Source organism: Oncorhynchus tshawytscha, linkage group LG22, assembly GCF_018296145.1.
Source record: "Oncorhynchus tshawytscha isolate Ot180627B linkage group LG22, Otsh_v2.0, whole genome shotgun sequence".
NCBI lineage: Eukaryota > Metazoa > Chordata > Actinopteri > Salmoniformes > Salmonidae > Oncorhynchus > Oncorhynchus tshawytscha.
The window spans coordinates 13,098,917-13,126,416 of record NC_056450.1 but is presented as its reverse complement, the minus strand read 5'-3'; the positions used below and the strand labels follow the sequence as shown (position 1 = coordinate 13,126,416).

General features: G+C 48.4%; 1 protein-coding gene across 1 annotated transcript in view; it reads left to right on the top strand.

The window, feature by feature from the left end:
• Positions 1-27,500, top strand: part of LOC112221520 (plexin-A2-like) — a 314,405-nt gene that overhangs the window by 114,852 nt on the left and 172,053 nt on the right. Inside the window, exon 4 of the mRNA XM_042303787.1 lies at positions 26,566-26,700. Coding sequence (XP_042159721.1) covers positions 26,566-26,700 — 135 coding nt within the window. The remainder of the gene's footprint in view (positions 1-26,565; positions 26,701-27,500) is intronic.

The following is a 27,500-nucleotide window of genomic DNA, read 5'->3' as shown; positions in this document are numbered from 1 at the left end:
AGCTCTCTGGTCCCTCTGCAGCAGACATATGGTGAGCAATTTATTTGGAACATCAAATCTCAGTAAAATCACAGTATCGAATCGCAATACATGTAGAATTGGGAGAATTGCAATACATATCGTATCGTCACCTTAATATCGTGATAATATTGTATCGTGAGGTCCCTTGGCAATTCCCAGCCCTAGTGTGATTTGAGTGTGCGGTGATATATACAGACAGTATACAGTTCAATAGTCCATATATGCTAAACCCACCCATATCAATCGGCTTTCAAGAGCATGATCCTCAATATCGGTTTATGCAGCAATATTGATCTGTGAGGAAGCACATGCAATCCACACCCACACACACACCGGAACGAGGAAACAGCAGGGTGTGAATAGCAGGGTTAACTGGAGGTCTGATCCAACATATCCTGTTTGGATTCTCATACAGCAGCATCAGACTACATCCCTAATGGCACCCTAGTCCCTACCTAGTGCACTACTTTTGACCAGGGCCCATAGAGCTTTGGCAAAAAGTAGTGCACTATGTAGGGAATAGGGTGCCAGTTGGGATGTAATCACAGTGTTTGTGCTGGAACGACCCTGCTGAACAGAAACACAACACACTCAGTCAGCCAGTCAGTCAGTCAGTCTGTCGAATAGAATGTACTCACCAGGGATTGGGAACGCGTAACAACCCAATAACCCATGAAGAACACAACACAGCCTTTTGACTTCCTGATCAGAATGCTAATATCCATTAGCTCAAGAGAAGAGACACAATATACCAGTGACTTAGCATGCTCTGTACACCGGACAGGATAACTAATGGTGTCACTGCTAACTACAACACTACACACACTTCCTCTGAATACCCTGCCGCTCTCGTGCCGGAGGGGAGGCGGGTTGCCATGGTAACATACCCCTCGTCCAGCGGCTCCGGGGTTGTGGCCTGCTTTTCTTTTTAGGAGGGAGTTCAGTGTGGGCTTCAATGAGTACAGTGTGTTCAATGGGGCACTGTCTTTGTGAATAGACCGGAGGCCAAGGAGACTCTCTCCCCCTAAACACTCTCCCCCCATCCCTGTGTCTGTCTTGGACAAGGAGACAGAGAGTGGCCAGTCCTATAGGGTTAGGACAGGCCAACAGGACTCTTTCAGCTTAACTCTCCCCTCCCTCTTTTGTCTGAGAGAGGGGAAGAGGGCTGCACTGCCTGGTCCATTGCCTTTGCTTGGATAAATCCCAGGCCTGCTCAGAGCAGAGCAGATCTGACAGGTCCAGGCAGGGGAGGCTGGGTCAGTCGTATCAGATGGCCTGTAGAGATGGAAGAACTGGCTGCTTCCTGGGAGCCCTGTCTGTCCTTATCTCAGCCTGGAGTCCCACTGCAGAGACGACCACTCTCTCTCTTTCTCATATTCTCCCTCTCAGTCTCCCTCCATCCCTCCTTTTTTCCTATCCTCTATCCTCACCATCCCCTCACAGATGTCCTATAAATCACAGGACATTCTACATGGCTAGCTGCAGTCTGTTGTCCTCCCCCCCCCCTCCCTGGCCTGCAGTGATGAATATATTACCCTTCCTGGCTTTGAACTGGGTTCCCCTAAAAATGTATTTTGTGAGTTTGTCTTCCGAGCCACTCCCCCTTCTTTCTCTCAACTGTGGTCTGAACATACATGGCCGGTCTGAATACACACATTCACGCACATGTTCACGCACACACACACAGACACACACACACACACACATATTACCATGATGTCTCTGTGGAGGACAGACAGGGTGTTAGGTCTGCCTTAACGCTCTGATGCTATTTGACCCTCCAGTGGCTCTGGAGACCATAAAACATCTTTATAGACCTGGACTAATGAGATTAGGCTGTTTGTGTGTGTGTGTGTGTGTGTGTGTGTGTGTGTGTGTGTGTGTGTGTGTGTGTGTGTGTGTGTGTGTGTGTGTGTGTGTGTGTGTGTGTGTGTGTGTGTGTGTGTGTGTGTGTGCGCGTGCGTGCGTGCGGAGAAGAGAATCCCGTTACGTAGAAATCACAAAACAGCTGTGTATGGGGCCACTGGGGTGCCTCTGCAGCAAAGCAGGGGGTTATGGATTGGGAGCTCAGCCAGGTCTGTAGGTTATTATGGCTGTCTCTCCTCTTAATTTCTTCAGAGCAATAGACACACACACAGATCTCTACTCTCTTTATTTTAGAGAGAGCTAGACATACAGCGGAATAGAGAGTTGTAATTATCCAGGGCCTCTTAAATGTAGCCAGTGAGAGGTCAAAGGTTGTGACATCCCCCTCTCGCCACGCTCCCGGTGGAGCCTAGAGCCTGGAGCATGGGAGAGGGAGCCCAGGATGGAAGGCTAGAAGCTAGAGGGGAGAGTGAGAGAGCTCCTGACCCCCCGTTAGGGAGCTGCTTCCCTCACTCCTTCCAGCCCTACTCTCTGACCCTTTTCTCCCCAGCCATCTCTCTCTCTCTCTCTCTCTCTCTCTCTCTCTCTCTCTCTCTCTCTCATTCCTCCCTATCTCCCTTCCTCCTCACTTTCCTTTCCATCTCTCCCATCCCCTGCTCTCCTTTAAAGTAAAATAACTCTGTTCTCTCTTCTCCCTGACTGTCCCTCTTTCCCCTCTCGTTCTACCTCCCCCCCTTTCAGGCTCCAGTCACCTCAGGTCTCCAGTCTGCAGTGTGGCTGCTGTCAGGCCTAATGGGCAGCAGGCAATGTGTCATGAAGGAGCTGCTGCTACTAATGTGCGCCTGATAAAGACAGCATAGCATGTCACAGCTTTATAGTGATATAATACATGAATCTATATGAGGATCACTCACCCCTGACTAATACCATAGCCTCAGCCGTGTCAAGTGCAACATGGACCATAGAATGCAGGTCAGAGACAGGAGATTTGATGATATACATTATAACTGTAATACATTAGCTGGGACAGAGAGACTGAAAAACTGTCTATACACACCATTATATACTGAAGCGAAATATAAATGCAACATGCAACAATTTCAAAGATTTTGCTGGGTTACAGTACATACAAGGAAATCAGTCAATTTAGGCCCAAATCTATGGATTTCACATGACTGGGCTGGGGCGCAGCCATGGGTGGGCCTGGGAGGGCATAGGTCCACCCACTTGGGAGCCAGGCCCACCCACTGGGGAGCTAGAATCTAGAATATGCATATAATTGTCAGATTAGGATAGAAAACACTCTAAAGTTTCCAAAACTGTCAAAATATTGTCTGTGAGTATAACAGAACTTATATTGCAGGCGAAAACCTGAGGAAAATCCAACCAGGAAGTGCTGTTTTTCCTGAAAGCTCTCTGTTCCATTGCATGCCTTCCCTCCATTTAAAGGGATATCAACCAGATTCCTTTTCCTATGGCTTCCATATGGTGTGAACAGTCTTTAGACATAGTTTCAGGCTTTTATTCTGAGAAATGAGAGAGAAAGATCACATCGCGTCAGTGGATGGCTGGGTGTCAGCAGCGTTTTGCATGCGCCAACAGAGTGGAGCAGACATTTTCTCTCTCCTATTGAAGAAGCTACAGTCCGGTTGAAGTATTATCGATTATATATTGTAAAAACAACCTGAGGATTGATTATAAAAATGTTTGACATGTTTCTACGAACTTTATGCATACTATTTGGAAATTTTGTCTGCCCCATCGTGACCGCTCGAGCCTGTGGATTTCTGAACATAACGCGCCAACCAAATGGAGGTATTTTGGATATAAAATAATCTTTATGGAACAAAAGGAACATTTATTGTGTAACTGGGAGTCTCGTGAGTGCAAACATCCGAAGATCATCAAAGGTAAGCGATTCATTTTATTGCTTTTCTGACTTTCCTCACCAATCTAATTTGCTGCTAGCTCTTTGTAATGTTTTGTCTGCTGAGAGAGATGGCCTTACATAAACGCTTGGTATGCTTTCGCCGAAAAGCTTTTTTGAAATCTGACATGACAGGTGGATTAACAACAAGCTAACCGGTGGTTTGCTATATTGCACTTGTGATTTCATCAAAATTAAATATTTTTAGTAATTTGAATTTGGCGCTCTGCAATTCAGCGGATGTTGACGAAAATGATCCCGCAAATGGGATGAGTGCGTCAAGAAGTCAGCTTCTTGATATTCCACACCTGTCAGGTGGATGGACTATCTTGACAAAGGAGAAATTCTCACTAACAGGGATGTAAACAAATTTGTGGGCAAGATTTGCGAGAAATATGATTTTTGTGCACATGGAACATTTCTGGGATCTTTTATTTTATCTCCTGAAACATGGGAACAACCCTTTACATGTTGCGTTTTGATTTTTGTTCAGTGTATATATTCCAGACTCTGACATTGCTCGTTCTGATGTGTCTTAATTTCCTTATTTTTCCTTTTTGATTATTTCTTATTGTTTTGTATTGTTTTCTAGGTGTTATTACCACATTTATTTCAACATTTAAGCCCCTTAAATCCATAGGAATAAATTGGAACAATTTTATTCTACTATCCCCGGTTCAGATTTCTATCTCTATATTATCTGATTTAAACAGGTATGTTAAGGGGGAGGTATTAGTCACGGAAGAAATATTTGTATTTTTGTCCGCCTCTGACTTTTGAAGTTACTTTGATAAAAGTGCAGTAATTATCAGTCCATCGGCGCGCACGCACGTACACACAGACACACACACTGCCTTGCTACTTCTGAAGGTTACTGTTGCCTGTCGCCAATAATTGCATTTTATCTGCTGTTTGCTTATATTTTCCCTCCATGTTTATTATCCATGTAAATAGTTTTCAATCTGTTCCCAAATGGTTGACATTTGTTTTTGCTCCTAGTGCCGTGGTAATTGACAGAGATAGTTTAGCTCTCTGTTAGTTGAACCTTAAGAAGTTTGCTGGTGTGCCACTCACTCCAGTTTGCCCATTCAGACAAGCTTTTCCAGGGTCTGCAATGCCCGCTGCACCCTCTGGCAGTGATACCCTCTCTACTATGTTATGCTCTGTACAGATATACCCTCTCTACAGTGATACCCTCTCTACTATGTTATGCTCTGTACAGATATACCCTCTCTACAGTGATACCCTCTCTACTATGTTATGCTCTGTACAGATATACCCTCTCTACAGTGATACCCTCTCTACTGTGTTATGCTCTGTACAGATATACCCTCTCTACAGTGATACCCTCTCTACTGTGTTATGCTCTGTACAGATATACCCTATCTATACCCTCTACAGTGAAACCGTCTCTAGTGGTACCCTCTTTACAGTGATACCCTCTCTACTGTGTATGACAGGTGATACCCTCTCTACTGTGTTATGCCGATTATGATTTTTCAACGCCAATAATGATACCGATTATTGAGGACCAAAAACATTAAAACCCTCTCTATTGATACCCTCTCTACAGTACCGTGAAACCCTTAATCGGACAATGTTTTTTTCATATATTTGTGAATAATGACAATTATATATTTGTAATAATGACAATTACAACAATACTGAATGAACAGTGAACACTTTTATTTTAACTTAATATAATACAAATAAAATCTATTTAGTTTAAAATAAATAATGAAACATGCTCAATTTTGGTTTAAATAATGCAAAAGCACAGTGTTGGAGTGTTGGAGAAGAAAGTAAAAGTGCAATATGAGCCATGTAAAAAAGCTAACGTTTAAGTTCCTTGCTCAGAACATATGAAAGTTGGTGGTTCAATATTCCCAGTTCTTCAATATTCCCAGTTAAGAAGTTTTAGGTTGTAGTTATTATAGGAATTATGATGCATCGACTATTTCTCTCTATACCATTTGTATTTCATATACCTTTGACTATTGAATATTCTAATAGGCACTTTAGTATTGCCAGCCTAATCTCAGGAGTTGATAGGCTTGAAGTCATAATCAGTGCTGTGATCAAACATTGCTAAGAGCTACTGGCAAACACAGTAAAGTTTGAGTGAATGCTTAGGAGCCTGCTGCTGCCTACCACCACTCAATCAAATATCAAATCATAGACTTAATTATAATATAATAAACACAGAAATACGAGCCTTTGGTCATTAATGTGGTCAAATCCGGAAAGTATCGTTTCGAAAGTAAGACGTTTATTCTTTCAGTGAAATAGTAATAATAATATAATACTACTGTTCCGTATTTTAGTGAACGGGTGGCAACCCTAAGTAAAAAATATTGATGTTACATTGCACAACCTTCAACATTGTGTCATAATTATTTAAAATTCTGGCAGATTAGTTTACAATGAGCCAGGTGGCCCAAACTGTTGCATATACCCTGACACTGCGTGCAATGAACACAAGGGAAGTGACACAATTTCCCTAGTTAATATTGCCTGCTAACCTGGATTTATTTTAACTAAATATGCAGGTTAAAAAAAAAATATATACTTCTGTGTATTGATTTTAAGAAAGGCATTGATGTTTATGGTTAGGTACATTCGTGCAACGACTGTGCTTTTTTCGCGAATGCGCTTATGTTAAATCATCTCTCGTTTGGCGAAATAGGCTGTGATTCGATGATAAATTAACAGGCACCGCATTGATTATATGCAATGCAGGACAAGCTAGTTAACCTAGTAATATCATCAATCATGTGTAGTTAACTAGTGAATATGTTAAGATTGATTGTTTTTTTATAAGATAAGTTTAATGCTAGCTAGCAACTTACCTTGGGTCCTTGCTGCGCTCGCGTAACAGGTGGTCAGCCTGCCATGCAGTTTCCTCGGGGAATGCAATGTAATCGGCCATAATCGGCTTCCAAAAATGCAGATTACCGATTGCTATGAAAACTTGAAATCGGCCCTAATTAATCGGCCATGCCCCCAATGCCTCCCTCTATCCCCCCATCTCTCCATTCCCCCAATGCCTCCCTCCCTCCCCATCCCTTCATCCCCATCCCTTCATTCCCCCAATGCCTCTCTCCCTCTATCCCCATCCCTTCATCTCCTCCATTCCCCATTCCCCCAATGCCTCCCTCCCTCCCCATCTATCCCCATCCCTTCATTCCCCCCCCAATGCCTCTCTCCCTCTATCCCCCATCTCTCCATCTGCCTCCATTCCCCCCCCCAATTCCTACCTACCTCTTCCCCATGCCCATCCCTTCATTCCCCCAATGCCTCTCTCCCTCTATCCCCATCCCTTCATTCCCCCCCCAATGCCTCCCTCCCTCTATCCCCATCCCTTCATTCCCCCAATGCCTCTCTCCCTCTCCCTTCATCCCCTCCCCTATCCCCATCCCTTCATTCCCCCAATGCCTCTCCCTCTATCCCCATCCCTTCATGCCTCCCTCCTCCCCCCCAATGCTATCCCCATCCCTTCATTCCCATTCCCCCAATGCCTCCCTCCCTCTATCCCCATCCCTTCATTCCCCCAATGCCTCCCTCCCTCTATCCCCATCCCTTCATTCCCCCAATGCCTACCTACCTCTGTCCCCCATCTCTCTATTCCCCCCCCCAATGCCTACCTACCTCTATCCCCCATCTCTCCATTCCCTGAATGCCTCCCCCCATCCCTCTGTCCCCCATCTCCCCCCTGATGCCTCCATCCCTCCATTCCCCCCCATTACCTCCATCTGTGCTCTCTGTGAACTTACTTAGATGGTGTCCACTTCCCTCTGGGCCCGCTCAGCTTTTTAATGTGAGCCTAAATACAGTTGAAGTCGGAAGTTTACATACACTTAAGTTGGAGTCATTAAAACTAATTGTTCAACCACTCCACAAATGTCTTGTTAACAAACTATAGTTTTGGCAAGTCGGTTAGGACATCTACTTTGTGCATGACACAAGTAATTTCTCCAACAGTTGTTTACAGACAGATTATTTCACTTATAATTCACTGTATCACAATTCCAGTGGGTCAGAAGTTTAAATACACTAAGTTGACTGTGCCTTTAAACAGCTTGGAAAATTCCAGAAAATGGTGCCATGGCTTTAGAAGCCTCTGATAGTCTATTTGACATCATTTGAATCAATTGGAGGTGTACCTTTGGATTTATTTCAAGGCCTACCTTCAAACTCAGTGCCTATTTACTTGACATCATGGGAAAATCAAAAGAAATCAGCCAAGACCTCAGAAAAAAAGTCTGGTTCATCCTTGGGAGCAATTTCCAAACGCCTGAAGGTACCATGCACAGTGGGGCAAAAAAGTATTTAGTCAGCCACCAATTGTGCAAGTTCTCCCACTTAAAAAGATAAGAGAGGCCTGTAATTTTCATTATAGGTACACTTCAACTATGACAGACAAAATGAGGAAAAAAAATCCAGAAAATCACATTGTGGGATTTTTAATTAATTTATTTGCAAATTATGGTGCGAAAACGTACTTTGATGCAAATCAATCCCAGAACAACAGCAAAGGACCTTGTGAAGATGCTGGAAGAAACAGGTACAAAAGTATCTATATCCACAAATGAGTCCTATATTGACATAACCTGAAAGGCCGCTCATCAAGGAAAAACCCACTAGACAAAAGCCAGATTACGGTTTGCAACTGCACATGGGGACAAAGATCTTTTTGGAGAAATGTCCTCTGGTCTGATGAAACAAAAATAGAACTGTTTGGCCATCATCGTTATGTTTGGAGGAAATCCTATAGAACATTTGTGGGCAGAACTGAATAAGCGTGTGCGAGCAAGTAGGCCTACAAACCTGACTCAGTTATACCAGCTCTGTCAGGAGGAATGAGCCAAAATTCACCCAACATATTGTGTGAAGCTTGTGGAAGGCTACCCAAGACGTTTGACCCAAGTTAAACAATTTAAAGGCATTGCTACCAAATACTAATTGAGTGTATGTAAACTTCTGACCCACTGGAATGCGATGGAAGAAATAAAAGCTGAAATAAATCATTCTCTCTACTATTATTCTGGCATTTCACATTCTTAAAATAAAGTGGTGATCCTAACTGACCTAAGACAGGGAATATTTACTGTGATTAAATGTCAGGAATTGTGGAAAAACCGAGTTGAAATGTATTTGGCTAAGGTGTATGTAAACCTCCGACTTCAACTGTATACCCTGCTGCATTGTACTCCTGGGCCTAATGTGTGTGCGTGCGTTTTTGTTTTGTTTGTGTGGTGTATGGGGATCAGGGTTACTCCTGATCTCATCTCACCACACACTCTTAATTCACTGGTCTGGTTTCTATTTAAACAATGGAAGAGAACAGGAGAAAACGCTGACACTAATATTTCGGGCTTTCAGTTATGAGAGAGAGCGAGAGAGAGAGACGTGAGCAGGGTAGATTGTTATGGCGTCTGTATACTATTAATGCTTCAGTCAATACTGACATTAACCCTGTAATCTATCTGGAACGTAAATGCTGATCGATGGAATAGGTCATAGAAAGGTAGACTGTTCTATATGATGTTTACTAGAAATACTGATTAGAAGAGACGTTTGTGAGGAGAGGGTTAACCCGGCTGAACATAGCAGCAGCTATACCAATCAATATGGTTTATGGAGCCTGGCCAGGTATATGATGTAATTGCCCTGTATCGACTCTAGCCCATATACAGCATAGTGTCTGTTATAGCGCCACCGTCATCGTCAGGTGGTTCTGTGTACTGCAACCACAGTAACACGTTTGCCAGTGGTGAGGAAAACCAACAAGCTAAATGAACCCAGCTCAGCCCAGCGAGCGCACCACTGGACTGTGTGATAGTGATTCATGATATTAATCAGGTGGTATTTCTGGCAACGCAGTCACTACTGCACTGACATTTAGGCCTCAGCCAGTTTGCTTAAGGGGCTAGGGAGGGGAGGAGAAGAGAGAGGGGAGGGGAGGGGAGCAGGGAGGGAGGGAAGGAAGGAGAGAGGGAGAGGAGGGGAGGAGAGCAGGGGAGAGGAGAGGGGAGGAGATGGGGAAGGTTTCTGTGGCTGACTCTAGGCCTATATATGTTTGAAACGGGAATGTGGATATGAGAAGTGACAAGGGAAAGACATGACACAATGGCCTGCAGGTAAATTACTTCATTAGCGAAGTGACATTTTAATTGAGCATCTAGAAAGGTTGAAAGTGTACTTGGAGAGGGGAGGGAGAAGTCTCAATTCAATTATGATCCGGTTTTGATTGACACAGCAGGTACAGACAGTAATACTAATGATTTTGATACCTCTCCTGCGGTATTTACTCAAGCTGGTTTGTGTGTGACTGTTTGGATTTGGACGCCATTTTAAAAACTGCACTCTGTCCTTTGTTTTCAGGTTATAGAACCTTCTAAAAGAGCACCATCATGTGATTCCTCCCTCCCGCTCCCTCTCTCCAGTCAGACAGACAGAGAGAGAGAGGCCTACTCAGTGATTCCTCCCTCCCGCTCCCTCTCTCCAGTCAGACAGACAGAGAGAGAGAGGCCTACTCAGTGATTCCTCCCTCCCGCTCCCTCTCTCCAGTCAGACAGACAGAGAGAGAGAGGCCTACTCAGTGATTCCTCCCTCCCCCTCCCTCTCTCCAGTCAGATAGACAGAGAGAGAGAGGTCTACTCAGTGATTCCTCCCTCCCGCTCCCTCTCTCCAGTCAGTCAGACAGACAGAGAGGCCTACTCAGTGATTCTTCCCTCCCGCTCCCTCTCTCCAGTCAGTCAGACAGAGAGAGAGAGGCCTACTCAGTGATTCCTCCCTCCCCTCCCTCTCTCCAGTCAGACAGAGAGAGAGAGAGGCCTACTCAGTGATTCCTCCCTCCCGCTCCCTCTCTCCAGTCAGACAGACAGAGAGAGAGAGGCCTACTCAGTGATTCCTCCCTCCTGCTCCCTCTCTCCAGTCAGACAGACAGAGAGAGAGAGGCCTACTCAGTGATTCCTCCCTCCCGCTCCCTCTCTCCAGTCAGACAGACAGACAGAGAGGCCTACTCAGTGATTCCTCCCTCCCCCTCCCTCTCTCCAGTCAGAGAGACAGACAGAGAGACCTACTCAGTGATTCCTCCCTCCCCCTCCCTCTCTCCAGTCAGACAGACAGAGAGAGAGAGCCTACTCAGTGATTCCTCCCTCCCCTCCCTCTCTCCAGTCAGACAGACAGAGAGAGAGAGAGCCTACTCAGTGATTCCTCCCTCCCGCTCCCTCTCTCCAGTCAGACAGACAGAGAGAGAGGCCTACTCAGTGATTCCTCCCTCCCGCTCCCTCTCTCCAGTCAGACAGACAGAGAGAGAGGCCTACTCAGTGATTCCTCCCTCCCCTCCCTCTCTCCAGTCAGACAGACAGAGAGAGAGAGGCCTACTCAGTGATTCCTCCCTCCCGCTCCCTCTCTCCAGTCAGTCAGACAGAGAGAGAGAGGCCTACTCAGTGATTCTTCCCTCCCCTCCCTCTCTCCAGTCAGTCAGACAGACAGAGAGAGGCCTACTCAGTGATTCCTCCCTCCCCCTCCCTCTCTCCAGTCAGACAGAGAGAGAGAGAGGCCTACTCAGTGATTCCTCCCTCCCCTCCCCTCTCTCCAGTCAGACAGACAGAGAGAGAGAGGCCTACTCAGTGATTCCTCCCTCCCCTCCCTCTCTCCAGTCAGACAGACAGACAGAGAGAGCCTACTCAGTGATTCCTCCCTCCCGCTCCCTCTCTCCAGTCAGACAGACAGAGAGAGAGGCCTACTCAGTGATTCCTCCCTCCCCTCCCTCTCTCCAGTCAGTCAGACAGACAGAGAGAGGCCTACTCAGTGATTCCTCCCTCCCCCTCCCTCTCTCCAGTCAGACAGACAGAGAGAGAGAGGCCTACTCAGTGATTCCTCCCTCCCCTCCCTCTCTCCAGTCAGTCAGACAGAGAGAGAGAGAGCCTACTCAGTGATTCCTCCCTCCCCTCCCCTCTCTCCAGTCAGTCAGACAGAGAGAGAGGCCTACTCAGTGATTCCTCCCTCCCGCTCCCTCTCTCCAGTCAGTCAGACAGAGAGAGAGAGAGGCCTACTCAGTGATTCCTCCCTCCCCTCCCTCTCTCCAGTCAGACAGACAGAGAGAGAGAGGCCTACTCAGTGATTCCTCCTTCCCCTCCCTCTCTCCAGTCAGATAGACAGAGAGAGAGGCCTACTCAGTGATTCCTCCCTCCCCCTCCCTCTCTCCAGTCAGTCAGACAGACAGAGAGGCCTACTCAGTGATTCCTCCCTCCCCTCCCTCTCTCCAGTCAGATAGACAGAGAGAGAGAGGCCTACTCAGTGATTCCTCCCTCCCCCTCCCTCTCTCCAGTCAGTCAGACAGACAGAGAGGCCTACTCAGTGATTCCTCCCTCCCCTCCCTCTCTCCAGTCAGTCAGTCAGACAGACAGAGAGGCCTACTCAGTGATTCCTCCCTCCCCTCCCTCTCTCCAGACAGTCAGACAGACAGAGAGACCTACTCAGTGATTCCTCCCTCCCCTCCCTCTCTCCAGTCAGTCAGTCAGACAGACAGACAGACCTACTCAGTGATTCCTCCCTCCCCTCCTCTCTCCAGTCAGTCAGTCAGACAGACAGACAGACCTACTCAGTGATTCCTCCCTCCCCTCCCTCTCTCCAGTCAGACAGACAGACAGACAGACCTACTCAGTGATTCCTCCCTCCCCTCCCTCTCTCCAGTCAGTCAGACAGACAGACAGACCTACTCAGTGATTCCTCCCTCCCCTCCCTCTCTCCAGTCAGTCAGACAGACAGACAGGCCTACTCAGTGATTCCTCCCTCCCCTCCCTCTCTCCAGTCAGTCAGACAGACAGAGAGGCCTACTCAGTGATTCCTCCCTCCCCTCCCCTCTCCAGTCAGTCAGACAGACAGACAGACAGACCTACTCAGTGATTCCTCCCTCCCCTCCCTCTCTCCAGTCAGTCAGACAGACAGAGGCCTACTCAGTGATTCCTCCCTCCCCCTCCCTCTCTCCAGTCAGTCAGACAGACAGACAGACAGACCTACTCAGTGATTCCTCCCTCCCCTCCCTCTCTCCAGTCAGTCAGACAGACAGACAGACCTACTCAGTGATTCCTCCCTCCCTCCCCCCTCTCTCCAGTCAGTCAGACAGACAGACAGGCCTACTCAGTGATTCCTCCCTCCCCTCCCTCTCTCCAGTCAGTCAGACAGACAGAGAGACCTACTCAGTGATTCCTCCCTCCCCTCCCTCTCTCCAGTCAGTCAGACAGAGAGAGAGCCTACTCAGTGATTCCTCCCTCCCCTCCCTCTCTCCAGTCAGACAGACAGACAGAGAGACCTACTCAGTGATTCCTCCCTCCCCCTCCCTCTCTCCAGTCAGACAGACAGACAGACAGACCTACTCAGTGATTCCTCCCTCCCCCTCCCTCTCTCCAGTCAGTCAGACAGACAGACAGACCTACTCAGTGATTCCTCCCTCCCCTCCCTCTCTCCAGTCAGTCAGACAGACATACAGACCTACTCAGTGATTCCTCCCTCCCCCTCCCTCTCTCCAGTCAGTCAGTCAGACAGACAGAGAGACCTACTCAGTGATTCCTCCCTCCCCCTCCCTCTCTCCAGTCAGTCAGACAGACAGACAGACAGACCTACTCAGTGATTCCTCCCTCCCCTCCCTCTCTCCAGTCAGTCAGACAGACAGAGGGGCCTACTCAGTGATTCCTCCCTCCCCTCCCTCTCTCCAGTCAGTCAGACAGACAGACAGACAGACAGACCTACTCAGTGATTCCTCCCTCCCCTCCCTCTCTCCAGTCAGTCAGACAGACAGACAGACCTACTCAGTGATTCCTCCCTCCCCCTCCCTCTCTCCAGACAGACAGACAGACAGACAGACCTACTCAGTGATTCCTCCCTCCCCCTCCCTCTCTCCAGACAGACAGACAGACAGACAGACAGACAGACAGTCAGACAGACAGACCTACTCAGTGATTCCTCCCTCCCCTCCTCCCTCTCTCCAGACAGACAGACAGACAGACAGACCTACTCAGTGATTCCTCCCTCCCCTCCCTCTCTCCAGACAGACAGACAGACAGACAGACCTACTCAGTGATTCCTCCCTCCCCCTCCCTCTCTCCAGACAGTCAGACAGACAGACAGGCCTACTCAGTGATTCCTCCCTCCCCCTCCCTCTCTCAGTCAGTCAGTCAGACAGACAGACAGGCCTACTCAGTGATTCCTCCCTCCCCTCCCTCTCTCCAGTCAGTCAGTCAGACAGAGAGAGAGGCCTACTCAGTGATTCCTCCCTCCCCTCCCTCTCTCCAGTCAGTCAGACAGACAGACAGGCCTACTCAGTGATTCCTCCCTCCCCCTCCCTCTCTCCAGTCAGTCAGTCAGACAGACAGACAGGCCTACTCAGTGATTCCTCCCTCCCCTCCCTCTCTCCAGTCAGTCAGACAGACAGACAGAGAGGCCTACTCAGTGATTCCTCCCTCCCCCTCCCTCTCTCCAGTCAGTCAGACAGACAGAGAGGCCTACTCAGTGATTCCTCCCTCCCCTCCCTCTCTCCAGTCAGTCAGACAGACAGAGAGCCTACTCAGTGATTCCTCCCTCCCCTCCCTCTCTCCAGTCAGTCAGACAGACAGAGAGGCCTACTCAGTGATTCCTCCCTCCCCTCCCTCTCTCCAGTCAGTCAGTCAGACAGAGAGGCCTACTCAGTGATTCCTCCCTCCCCTCCCTCTCTCCAGTCAGTCAGTCAGACAGACAGACAGACCTACTCAGTGATTCCTCCCTCCCCTCCCTCTCTCCAGTCAGTCAGTCAGACAGAGAGAGAGAGGCCTACTCAGTGATTCCTCCCTCCCCTCCCTCTCTCCAGTCAGTCAGTCAGACAGACAGACAGACCTACTCAGTGATTCCTCCCTCCCCTCCCTCTCTCCAGTCAGTCAGTCAGTCAGACAGACAGACAGACAGACAGACCTACTCAGTGATTCCTCCCTCCCCTCCCTCTCTCCAGTCAGTCAGTCAGACAGACAGACAGGCCTACTCAGTGATTCCTCCCTCCCCTCCTCTCTCCAGTCAGTCAGACAGACAGACAGACAGGCCTACTCAGTGAGTCCTCCCTCCCCCTCCCTCTCTCCAGACAGTCAGACAGACAGACAGACCTACTCAGTGATTCCTCCCTCCCCCTCCCTCTCTCCAGTCAGTCAGTCAGATAGACAGACAGACAGACCTACTCAGTGATTCCTCCCTCCCCTCCCTCTCTCCAGTCAGTCAGACAGACAGACAGACAGACCTACTCAGTGATTCCTCCCTCCCCTCCCTCTCTCCAGTCAGTCAGACAGACAGACAGACCTACTCAGTGATTCCTCCCTCCCCCTCCCTCTCTCCAGTCAGTCAGACAGACAGACAGACAGACAGACCTACTCAGTGATTCCTCCCTCCCCTCCCTCTCTCCAGTCAGACAGACAGACAGACCTACTCAGTGATTCCTCCCTCCCCCTCCCTCTCTCCAGTCAGTCAGACAGACAGACAGACAGACCTACTCAGTGATTCCTCCCTCCCCTCCCTCTCTCCAGTCAGTCAGACAGACAGACCTACTCAGTGATTCCTCCCTCCCCTCCCTCTCTCCAGTCAGTCAGACAGACAGACCTACTCAGTGATTCCTCCCTCCCCTCCCTCTCTCCAGTCAGTCAGACAGACAGACAGACCTACTCAGTGATTCCTCCCTCCCCTCCCTCTCTCCAGTCAGTCAGTCAGACAGAGAGGCCTACTCAGTGATTCCTCCCTCCCCTCCCTCTCTCCAGTCAGTCAGACAGACAGACAGACCTACTCAGTGATTCCTCCCTCCCCTCCCTCTCTCCAGTCAGTCAGACAGACAGAGAGGCCTACTCAGTGATTCCTCCCTCCCCTCCCTCTCTCCAGTCAGTCAGACAGACAGACCTACTCAGTGATTCCTCCCTCCCCTCCCTCTCTCCAGTCAGTCAGACAGACAGACCTACTCAGTGATTTCTCCCTCCCCTCCCTCTCTCCAGTCAGTCAGACAGACAGACAGACCTACTCAGTGATTCCTCCCTCCCCTCCCTCTCTCCAGTCAGTCAGACAGACAGAGAGGCCTACTCAGTGATTCCTCCCTCCCCCTCCCTCTCTCCAGTCAGTCAGACAGACAGACCTACTCAGTGATTCCTCCCTCCCCTCCCTCTCTCCAGTCAGTCAGACAGAGAGACCTACTCAGTGATTCCTCCCTCCCCTCCCTCTCTCCAGTCAGTCAGACAGAGAGACCTACTCAGTGATTCCTCCCTCCCCTCCCTCTCTCCAGTCAGTCAGACAGACAGACCTACTCAGTGATTCCTCCCTCCCCTCCCCTCTCTCCAGTCAGATAGACAGACAGACAGACAGACAGACCTACTCAGTGATTACTCCCTCCCCCTCCCTCTCTCCAGTCAGATAGACAGACAGACAGACAGACCTACTCAGTGATTACTCCCTCCCCTCCCTCTCTCCAGTCAGATAGACAGACAGACAGACAGACAGACCTACTCAGTGATTCCTCCCTCCCCTCCCTCTCTCCAGTCAGTCAGACAGTCAGACAGACCTACTCAGGTTTCAGGAGTGTTTACGATGGGAAGTGATACATATCGAACATAGTCGTGTTGCCCCTTATGAGGGCTCACATCATACAACAGGAAACAGATAAAAAAGCCATCATATATATATACAGACAGACAGACAGACAGACAGACAGACAGACAGACAGACAGACAGACAGACAGACAGACAGACAGACCTACTCAGTGATTCCTCCCTCCCCTCCCTCTCTCCAGTCAGTCAGACAGACAGACAGACAGACCTACTCAGTGATTCCTCCCTCCCCTCCCTCTCTCCAGTCAGTCAGACAGACAGACAGACAGACCTACTCAGTGATTCCTCCCTCCCCTCCCTCTCTCCAGTCAGACAGACAGACAGACCTACTCAGTGATTCCTCCCTCCCCCTCCTCTCTCCAGTCAGTCAGACAGACAGACAGACAGACCTACTCAGTGATTCCTCCCTCCCCTCCCTCTCTCCAGTCAGTCAGACAGACAGACCTACTCAGTGATTCCTCCCTCCCCTCCCTCTCTCCAGTCAGTCAGACAGACAGACCTACTCAGTGATTCCTCCCTCCCCTCCCTCTCCAGTCAGTCAGTCAGACAGACAGACAGACCTACTCAGTGATTCCTCCCTCCCCTCCCTCTCTCCAGTCAGTCAGTCAGACAGAGAGGCCTACTCAGTGATTCCTCCCTCCCCTCCCTCTCTCCAGTCAGTCAGACAGACAGACAGACCTACTCAGTGATTCCTCCCTCCCCTCCCTCTCTCCAGTCAGTCAGACAGACAGAGAGGCCTACTCAGTGATTCCTCCCTCCCCTCCTCTCTCCAGTCAGTCAGACAGACAGACCTACTCAGTGATTCCTCCCTCCCCTCCCTCTCTCCAGTCAGTCAGACAGACAGACCTACTCAGTGATTTCTCCCTCCCCCCCTCCCTCTCTCCAGTCAGTCAGACAGACAGACAGACCTACTCAGTGATTCCTCCCTCCCCTCCCTCTCTCCAGTCAGTCAGACAGACAGAGAGGCCTACTCAGTGATTCCTCCCTCCCCTCCCTCTCTCCAGTCAGTCAGACAGACAGACCTACTCAGTGATTCCTCCCTCCCCTCCCTCTCTCCAGTCAGTCAGACAGAGACCTACTCAGTGATTCCTCCCTCCCCCTCCCTCTCTCCAGTCAGTCAGACAGAGAGACCTACTCAGTGATTCCTCCCTCCCCTCCCTCTCTCCAGTCAGTCAGACAGACAGACCTACTCAGTGATTCCTCCCTCCCCCTCCCTCTCTCCAGTCAGTCAGACAGACAGACCTACTCAGTGATTACTCCCTCCCCCTCCCTCTCTCCAGTCAGTCAGACAGTCAGACAGACCTACTCAGGTTTCAGGAGTGTTTACGATGGGAAGTGATACATATCGAACATAGTCGTGTTGCCCCTTATGAGGGCTCACATCATACAACAGGAAACAGATTAAAAAAAAGCCATCATATATATACAGACAGACAGACAGACAGACAGACAGACAGACAGACAGACAGACAGACAGACAGACAGACAGACAGACAGACAGACAGACAGACAGACAGACAGACAGACAGACAGACAGACAGACAGACAGACAGACAGACAGACAGACAGACAGACAGAGAACACACACAGAACATTTTTAGATTCTGCTGATGGCAGAATTGTTCCGGCTGACACTGATGATGAATTAGATGTGTTATCCAGGCAGAGAGGAGCTCAGGTTTTCTCCCAGCTGGTTTGAGAGAGACAGAGAGAGAGATTGGGAATGTTTGTGTGATTGCACATGCTCATGTGTTTTAGAGAGAGAGAGATTGGGAATGTTTGTGCGTGCTTGTGTGTGTGCTCACACACATATATAGAGAGAGAGAATGCGAAATAAATACTATTATCCACCCTCCATCCATTCCACCTGAAGTAAAGAAATACAATAGGAGTCTGCTACATTTCAAGAGGGACGTCCAGGAGGGACGTATGAGGTGATAGAGGAAGTGAATCTAGCTGTAGCTCAGTGTTCAGCTGTCCTGTCCTGGGTGAATTGATGGAAACTGTAGGTGTGTGTGTCTGTGTGTGTGTGTGTGGAGTTGAAGTAAGGATGTGGCACTGGATGGTTCAGGGGCGAGGAGGTGGCAGTGTGGCACGGCCATGGCTCCTTACTCCTGGTGTGTGGGCGATGAATTTCACCCCAGGGTGACACTCCCCCGGGGCACCGGCCTTGAGGAGCTCTCCCTCTCCCCCAAGGATGTGATGATGTGGCCACATCCATCAGCCAGGGCCCCGGGGGCCAGGATGGAGCCATCAGCACACACCTCACACCCAGGTGTCACGCTCCTTTCACCCAGACACGTGGGCTCACAGGCTGGCTAGGGCTGGGACACACAGGTCAGATAGCCCGGCCTCTCATTCACATGGTAGAGCAGAACAGACTAACTAGGCCTTTCATTCACACAGACCAGAGCAGAGAACACTGACTGAGTGCTGAGCACTTGCAGTGGGCCATCACACAGGACCATCAAACCATGGAGGCTTTCAGACGAGCTCCATTGCCTCTCACAGTGGTGCTGCTACAGCCCATCAGTTATTATCAGGCTCCCTGGGAGGATAAACCACATCGCAGATCACATCTATTCTATTGCGTGATATTGCACCATTGGTCTCCATCAGATGAAATAGGATTGATTAGTCAGGCCTTATTTGGGCTGTTCCTTTCTCTCCACCCCCTCTAGCCCGTGTCTGTGTGGCTGTCTGGGTAACAATGGTAACACCTGAGCCCTGGCAGAGATCTGCTGGGTGGGTCACTATTAGGGTCACGTGGGCACTGTGCTTAGAAGAGCCATGGAAGAGCATGCCAAATGGCACCTTATGGGCCCTGGTCAGAAGTCGTACACTATGTAGGGAATATGGTGCCATTTGGGACACAGCCGTATGCTTTTATGGAATCTAATCCAGTGTGTGGCGTGGATCAGGCAGATAACGCCCGGGCAGCCTCAGCTGAGTGCCTATCCTATCTCTCCTATCTACCTTATCGCCACAACAGTTGAACAGGGTGAGAATGGATTAGTGCGGAATTAGATTGGAGGCTAGATACTGTAGGCCAGCTGCAGGACAGATTACAGTGGTGCGGTGGGGATCCTGCTATGCTCTGCTCTGTTCTCTCAGTCAGCTCTCTCACTGGGAGCTGCTGGCTCTATACATCCAGCTGAGTCATCTAACCCATAGTCTCCTCAACAGAATGTACTGGGAGATTCTCCTCAAGCCTGGAGATTCTTCTCTCTGTCAGCTAGCTCTCTCACTAGGTGCTGGCCCTACATGTAGTATACTGATGGATTGTTTATGCTTCTAACTAATTGATATGATCTCCTCAACAGATAACTGTTGGGAAATTCTCCTGTAGAAGTGTTGGAGTATGGGATGCAGTCTTGGTTGTGGTAATATCAATAGATTTATAGTATTGGAGTGCAGCACATTCACCGCCTGTCACCCTCAGTATGCCTGTTAGTGTTGGCACAGATATACCATAGGAAATGTATTATGTCCCGTTCACACCAACACCTCATTGACGGCTGGAGATGGAAAATAGTTTTACATCCAAATGTGACAGAAATGTGTTTAAGCACTGTATCTGCATAGTTTACTGCTGGTTAATTGAAAAGGTGTCTTTAAAGCTGCAATATGTAACTTTTTGGGAGACCCGACCAAATTCACATAATAAATGTGAGTTATTATCTGTCAATCTCATTGAAAGCAAGTCTAAGAAGCGGTAGGTATGTTCTATCTTCGCTATTTCTATGCTTCCCGTTCATAGTTTTGCATCTTTTACTTTAGGTTCTGTACACAGCTGCATAATTAAGACAAGGATAATCGTACGTGTTCGGGCTGGAGGAGGTTCTTGAATGTCATAGATAAGCAGCATCTCATCACAAATTGGATGCATCAGACTACTAGACCAACTTTACTGCCAATGTTTCGCTGCTAAACATATTTCCATGTTCAAATCCAGAAGTTAAATGAGTGCCTTTCAATGTGCTACATATCTCCTTGCTAAGTGCTACATATCTCCTTGCTAAGTGCTACATATCTCCTTGCTGAGTGCTACATATCTCCTTGCTGAGTGCTACATATCTCCTTGCTGAGTGCTACATATCTCCTTGCTGAGTGCTACATATCTCCTTGCTAAGTGCTACATATCTCCTTGCTAAGTGCTACATATCTCCTTGCTAAGTTCTACATATCTCCTTGCTAAGTGCTACATATCTCCTTGCTAAGTGCTACATATCTCCTTGCTGAGTGCTACATATCTCCTTGCTGAGTGCTACATATCTCCTTGCTGAGTGCTACATATCTCCTTGCTAAGTGCTACATATCTCCTTGCTACGTGCTACATATCTCCTTGCTAAGTGCTACATATCTCCTCTCCTATCTCTAAGTGCTACATATCTCCTTGCTAAGTGCTACATATCTCCTTGCTGAGTGCTACATATCTCCTTGCTGAGTGCTACATATCTCCTTGCTGAGTGCTACATATCTCCTTGCTGAGTGCTACATATCTCCTTGCTGAGTGCTACATATCTCCTTGCTGAGTGCTACATATCTCCTTGCTAAGTGCTACATATCTCCTTGCTACGTGCTACATATCTCCTTGCTAAGTGCTACTCCTTGCTATATCTCCTTGCTAAGTGCTACATATCTCCTTGCTAAGTGCTACATATCTCCTTGCTAAGTGCTACATATCTCCTTGCTACAGTGCTACATATCTCCTTGCTGAGTGCTACATATCTCCTTGCTAAGTGCTACATATCTCCTTGCTAAGTCCTTGCTAAGTGCTACATATCTCCTTGCTGAGTGCTACATATCTCCTTGCTGAGTGCTACATATCTCCTTGCTGAGTGCTACATATCTCCTTGCTAAGTGCTACATATCTCCTTGCTAAGTGCTACATATCTCCTTGCTAAGTGCTACATATCTCCTTGCTGAGTGCTACATATCTCCTTGCTGAGTGCTACATATCTCCTTGCTAAGTGCTACATATCTCCTTGCTGAGTGCTACATATCTCCTTGCTAACATATCTCCTTGCTGCTACATATCTCCTTGCTAAGTGCTACATATCTCCTTGCTGAGTGCTACATATCTCCTTGCTGAGTGCTACATATCTCCTTGCTGAGTGCTACATATCTCCTTGCTAAGTGCTTCATATCTCCTTGCTAAGTGCTACATATCTCCTTGCTAAGCGCTACATATCTCCTTGCTAGTGCTACATATCTCCTTGCTAAGTGCTACATATCTCCTTGCTGAGTGCTACATATCTCCTTGCTGAGTGCTACATATCTCCTTGCTAAGTGCTACATATCTCCTTGCTATCTCATATCTCCTTGCTAAGTGCTACATATCTCCTTGCTGAGTGCTACATATCTCCTTGCTGAGTGCTACATATCTCCTTGCTAAGCGCTACATATCTCCTTGCTCCTTGCTAAGTGCTACATATCTCCTTGCTAAGTGCTACATATCTCCTTGCTGAGTGCTACATATCTCCTTTCTGAGTGCTACATATCTCCTTGCTAAGTGCTACATATCTCCTTGCTACGTGTTACATATCTCCTTGCTAAGTGCTACATATCTCATTGCTAAGTGCTACATATCTCCTTGCTAAGTGCTACATATCTCCTTGCTAAGTGCTACATATCTCCTTGCTAAGTTCTACATATCACCTTGCTAAGTGCTACATATCTCCTTGCTAAGTGCTACATATCTCCTTGATAAGTGCTACATATCACCTTGCTAAGTGCTACATATCTCCTTGCTGAGTGCTACATATCTCCTTGCTGAGTGCTACATATCTCCTTGCTAAGTGCTACATATCTCCTTGCTAAGTGCTACATATCACCTTGATAAGTGCTACATATCTCCTTGCTGAGTGCTACATATCTCCTTGCTGAGTGCTACATATCTCCTTGCTAAGTGCTACATATCTCATTGCTAAGTGCTACATATCTCCTTGCTAAGTGCTACATATCTCCTTGCTAAGTGCTACATATCTCCTTGCTAAGTGCTACATATCTCCTTGCTAAGTGCTACATATCACCTTGCTAAGTGCTACATATCTCCTTGCTAAGTGCTACATATCTCATTGCTAAGTGCTACACGTCTAGGAATACATGTTCTTCTAGAAGCCCAATACTGTATGTTCAGAGGAATCTAAACCGTTTGTATATCAAATGCATTTATAATGTGTAATATGTTGTATTTATAGAGTGAACTGAACAATCTGAACGCCCTCCCGTTTCCCCTACACACATTCATTTGACTTTTCCCCTGGATTTATTCAGCTCTGTCTCTAGACAAATTGCTGTGCCCAGTCAGCCACACTCAGTGAGCCAGACCCTGGCAGACTTCCTCCCAACTCGAGAGGGGAAAGCAAAGAGCAGTTTGAATTGGAGTTTGGTCAATCTTCAAAACCTTTTCCAGGGTGCTTACATGCCCGAATCAAAAGAGCCCAGCTGGCAGGGGCCCCTATGGGACCCAGGGCTTCAGAAGCCCCTGCCACAGACCCCCCTCTACCCCCTGCTTTCATGGTCCTGAGCTGGTTCTGCATATGGTATAGTGAGTAGAGGACACTGGTAGGGTTTCTCCTCTCCAGCGGGTGAATGGAGAGACTGAACAGTTGCGCTCTCCACAGTCATTGCTCCCGTTCATGCTCTCATTCGTAGCTTTCTAGCTGACCAACGAGACAGTTGAGTGCAACCTAAACACTTATTTCTACCCCAGTTTCCCCCTGTAAACTTCTTCTGATAGCGCTCTCGCTGTCATAGTATGTATGCCATTTAGTATGTATGAATGCACCCCAGTCTGTCCAGAAGTCAACTCTAGGTCAGCAAACAAGGTTCCTGATTGTGAAACTAAAATGAACCTTTAGCTAGCTAACAGTATGCACGGCCCCATAGCTTTGGTGTGTTCCTATGAACAATGGTCTGCTGAAGGTCTAACCGTTTTCACACATGTACCGTGTTTTTCAACAGTCTCATCCATCTTCGTCTGTGTCCCTGCCTCTGTTCCTCTGGTTCTGCTCTCAGCACTGGGGAGAGAGAGAGATGGCCTATAGTGGGTTGGTAATGGCTGAGGTGTTGACATGAGGCCAGGGAAAGGGTTGGCTCAGCAGAGCGGAGTTTCTGTAAAGGAGGGAGTGTAATACCCACTGAGGGAGAGGAGTGGGGAGGAGACAGAGGATGGGGAAAGGAGAGGAAAGTAGGGTGGTACATTTAACCGTTAGAAACTCTCTCCCAATAGCCTATAGATAAATAATTGAGGGGTCAAGATGGACTGAGCAGCGTGAGTGTATGAGGAAATCATGCTGAGAGAGTAGGTGAGAGGGAAAGGGAGATTGTCAGACCTACAGTGAGGTTTGATGTGGGAGAGAGGATTTCTCTTTTTGGATAGAAGTCCACTGGCATCAGCCCTACTCTCTCTCTCCACCTCTCTCTCTCCACCACTCTCTCCACCTCTCTCTCTCCACCTCTCTCTCTCCACCTCTCTCTCTATCTCTCTGTAAAGTGCCTCTATCTGAGAATGTCAAGGGAGATGTTCAAGTACTTTACCTCACAAGCTGCGTGCCTGGAATGGTTTTCCCTACTCGTGGAGTGTATCATGGGGGAGTTTAGTACCTCTACAGAACAGCATCCGTCTATCCATACGCCCCCTAAATGTGAAAAACAGCTGTGTGTGTGTGTGTCGGGGTCTTCTGTAGTGGGCTGGGGGACGGGGACAGAGAGCAGAGGGGTGGACTGTCAAAGGTGTGTGTGTGTGTGTGTGTGTGTGTGTGTGTGTGTGTGTGTGTGTGTGTGTGTGTGTGTGTGTGTGTGTGTGTGTGTGTGTGTGTGTGTGTGTGTGTGTGTGTGTGTGTGAGTGCGTGCGTGTGTGTGACTAGGCAGTGACTTTGTTCAGTGCTCCCTCGACAGTGTGTGTTCTGTGATAGTGATATGATTCAGATCAAGTGCAGACATTGTGTGTGGAAGGTCAGAGTTATCTAGTGGTCTCCTGTGGCTGCAGACACACAGCACAACACAGCCAGCTGACAGAGAGAGAGCTAGTCCCCTCAGACACACACACACACACACACACACATACACACCTACTCTCTCTCGCACACATCCACACAAACACACACACACACACCTACGCTCGCTCGCTCGCTAACACACACAAACACACACACAAATGCAGACTCTCTTTCTCACACATGCATGGAGATCTGTCTGAGAGGTCAGATCCTGAAGTGGGCTCCCTCTGCTCTCTGCAAACATTATCACCATGAGCCCAACACACACACAAACACTGTCTTTCACTCTCTCTCACACACACACACAGACACACACGGATTAAGATACACAAATACACTCAAAGAAACGCGGGCTCTCTCTCTCTCTCTCACACACACACACACACACACACACACACACACACACACACACACTCATCCCGGGTCAACAGCATCATCTCACAGCATGTACTCACGGCATGTCTCCCTCTTGCTTTATGGATTAACATATTTGCTTTTATGATTTTCTTTCTCCATCTCCCTCTCTGCCGTAAATGTAAATGTCAGTAACCAGATTAAGGATGTGCGGGCGCCTCCCCCACATCCTGCCTGGTGCGTATGGTTTTCACATATGTAGGTCTGCTACTAGGCTTGTGTTTGCGTTACGCTGCTGCTAGGCAGGGTGAGGGTCAGGACTGACATGGAATGGAACCGCTGGTTTTCACATTCAGCTTCTGTTCAGAAGCTATTCAGTCTTTGAGCTGTGCTCACCCATACGGAACCATACGGCCCGGCTCTATGGACCTGGCTAACCCTGGCTAACCTCTAGGCTTTAAGGCAATGAATCAGGGCTGTAGTTCAACTTCCTTCACCTTTGTTCTATTGTGTTTGGCCCCTATAACCGCCCCCCGCCCTCGCCCCTCCTCCCGGAGGACCTTCTCATGACAGACATGTGACCTTGAGACGACCCCCTTGGGTGGGGCTGGTGGGTGTGGTAGGGGTGAGGGTTTCGTTGTGTGGCCGGGGTGCTCTTTGGGCCTGTCACCCTGGGAATAGATATACGGGGATAGAGAGGAAGGAGGGGCCCAACAGATGATAGAGCCATCAGCTTTCATGTTACCACAGTGACACGTGACATGTGACATCACACAGCTATCTCTCTCTCACGCCACCGCCAGTCGCCAGGATCCCATGGTCCCTCCGGAGATTTACTGTCACTTTTGTTTGGGAAGTGGCAACCTTGGTAGCCTTTGTTTGGGAAGTGGCAACCTTTATTTGGGAAGCGGCAACCTTTATTTGGGAAGCGGCAACCTTTATTTGGGAAGTGGCAACCTTTATTTGGGAAGCGGCAACCTTTATTTGGGAAGTGGCAACCTTTATTTGGGAAGTGGCAACCTTTATTTGGGAAGCGGCAACCTTTATTTGGGAAGCGGCAACCTTTATTTGGGAAGCGGCAACCTTTATTTGGGAAGTGGCAACCTTTATTTGGGAAGTGGCAACCTTTATTTGGGAAGTGGCAACCTTTATTTGGGAAGCGGCAACCTTTATTTGGGAAGCGGCAACCTTTATTTGGGAAGCGGCAACCTTTATTTGGGAAGTGGCAACCTTTATTTGGGAAGTGGCAACCTTTATTTGGGAAGTGGCAACCTTTATTTGGGAAGTGGCAACCTTTATTTGGGAAGCGGCAACCTTTATTTGGGAAGTGGCAACCTTTATTTGGGAAGCGGCAACCTTTATTTGGGAAGCGGCAACCTTTATTTGGGAAGCGGCAACCTTTTATTTGGGAAGTGGCAACCTTGGTAGCCTTTATTTGGGAAGTGGCAACCTTTATTTGGGAAGACACAAGACATTAGAGCGTTTTTACACTGTGGCGATGTGTTTTCAATCAGAGGTTCATATATGTGCTAATGACCGACACCAATGTCAGAAAAAAGACAAAATCCTAGCATGTGGCTTTAACATTGAGATCCCTAATGTCATGTTTGAGACAATATACCTAGATATCTAATATATCTGAGGCCATTTGAAATGCTATACTACCGTCATATTTACTTTTTCATACAACACAGTAACATTTAACCTCAGTGTGTCTCTGTCTCGTGTGTTTAATACAGGAATGTTAACCCTTTGTGTGTCTCTCTGTCTGGTCAGATCCGTGTGGACGGTCCTCCTCACGGTGGGGTGCAGTATGAGATGAAGCTGGTCATCAAGGACGGCAGCCCCATCCTCAGAGACATGGCCTTCTCTCTGGACCACAACTACCTCTACGTCATGTCAGAGAAACAGGTGAGTAAAGCCACACACACACACACACACACACATACACACACACACACACACACACACACACACACACACACACACACACACACACACACACACACACACACACACACACACACACAATGCTGCTGTTCGGTAGAAGACAGGTCACAGGGGTACATTGTGACTGCACGTACAGCTGATATCAAGCAGCATTGATAATGACATGGCAAAGTGGCACCCAAAGTGTGTGTGTGTGTGTGTGTGTTTGCACGCTCTGATAGCCACCCCACCCCCCACCCCTTTGTGTGACACTATAAGTAACCAGGGTGGCACGCAAGCGGTGTGTGTGTGGGGGGGGTGACAGTATCTGGTAATGTAGGAAGGAGAAGGTATGAGGGAGGGAGGGAGGGAGGGAGGGAGGGAGGGAGGGAGGGAGGGAGGGAGGGAGGGAGGGAGGGAGGAGGGGAGGGACAGAGAGAGACATGGAGGAGACAGAGAGAGACATGGAGGAGACAGAGAGGAGACATGGAGGAGACAGAGAGAAGACATGGAGGAGACAGAGAGAAGACATGGAGGAGACATGGAGGGGACAGAGAGGAGACATGGAGGAGACATGGAGGGGACAGAGAGGAGACATGGAGGAGACAGAGCGTAGGGAACTGGCTGGCTGCGTGGTCTGAAGAAAGAGTGAGTGATGAGGGGAAGAGGGACAGCTGGAGGAGTGAGGAGGAGGAGACAAAGTGCAAGGTCACCCCGTCACCACACTTCTAATGAAGTGACAAAGCGTGGCCACCACAGCACAGCAGCAGCTGATAGCAGAT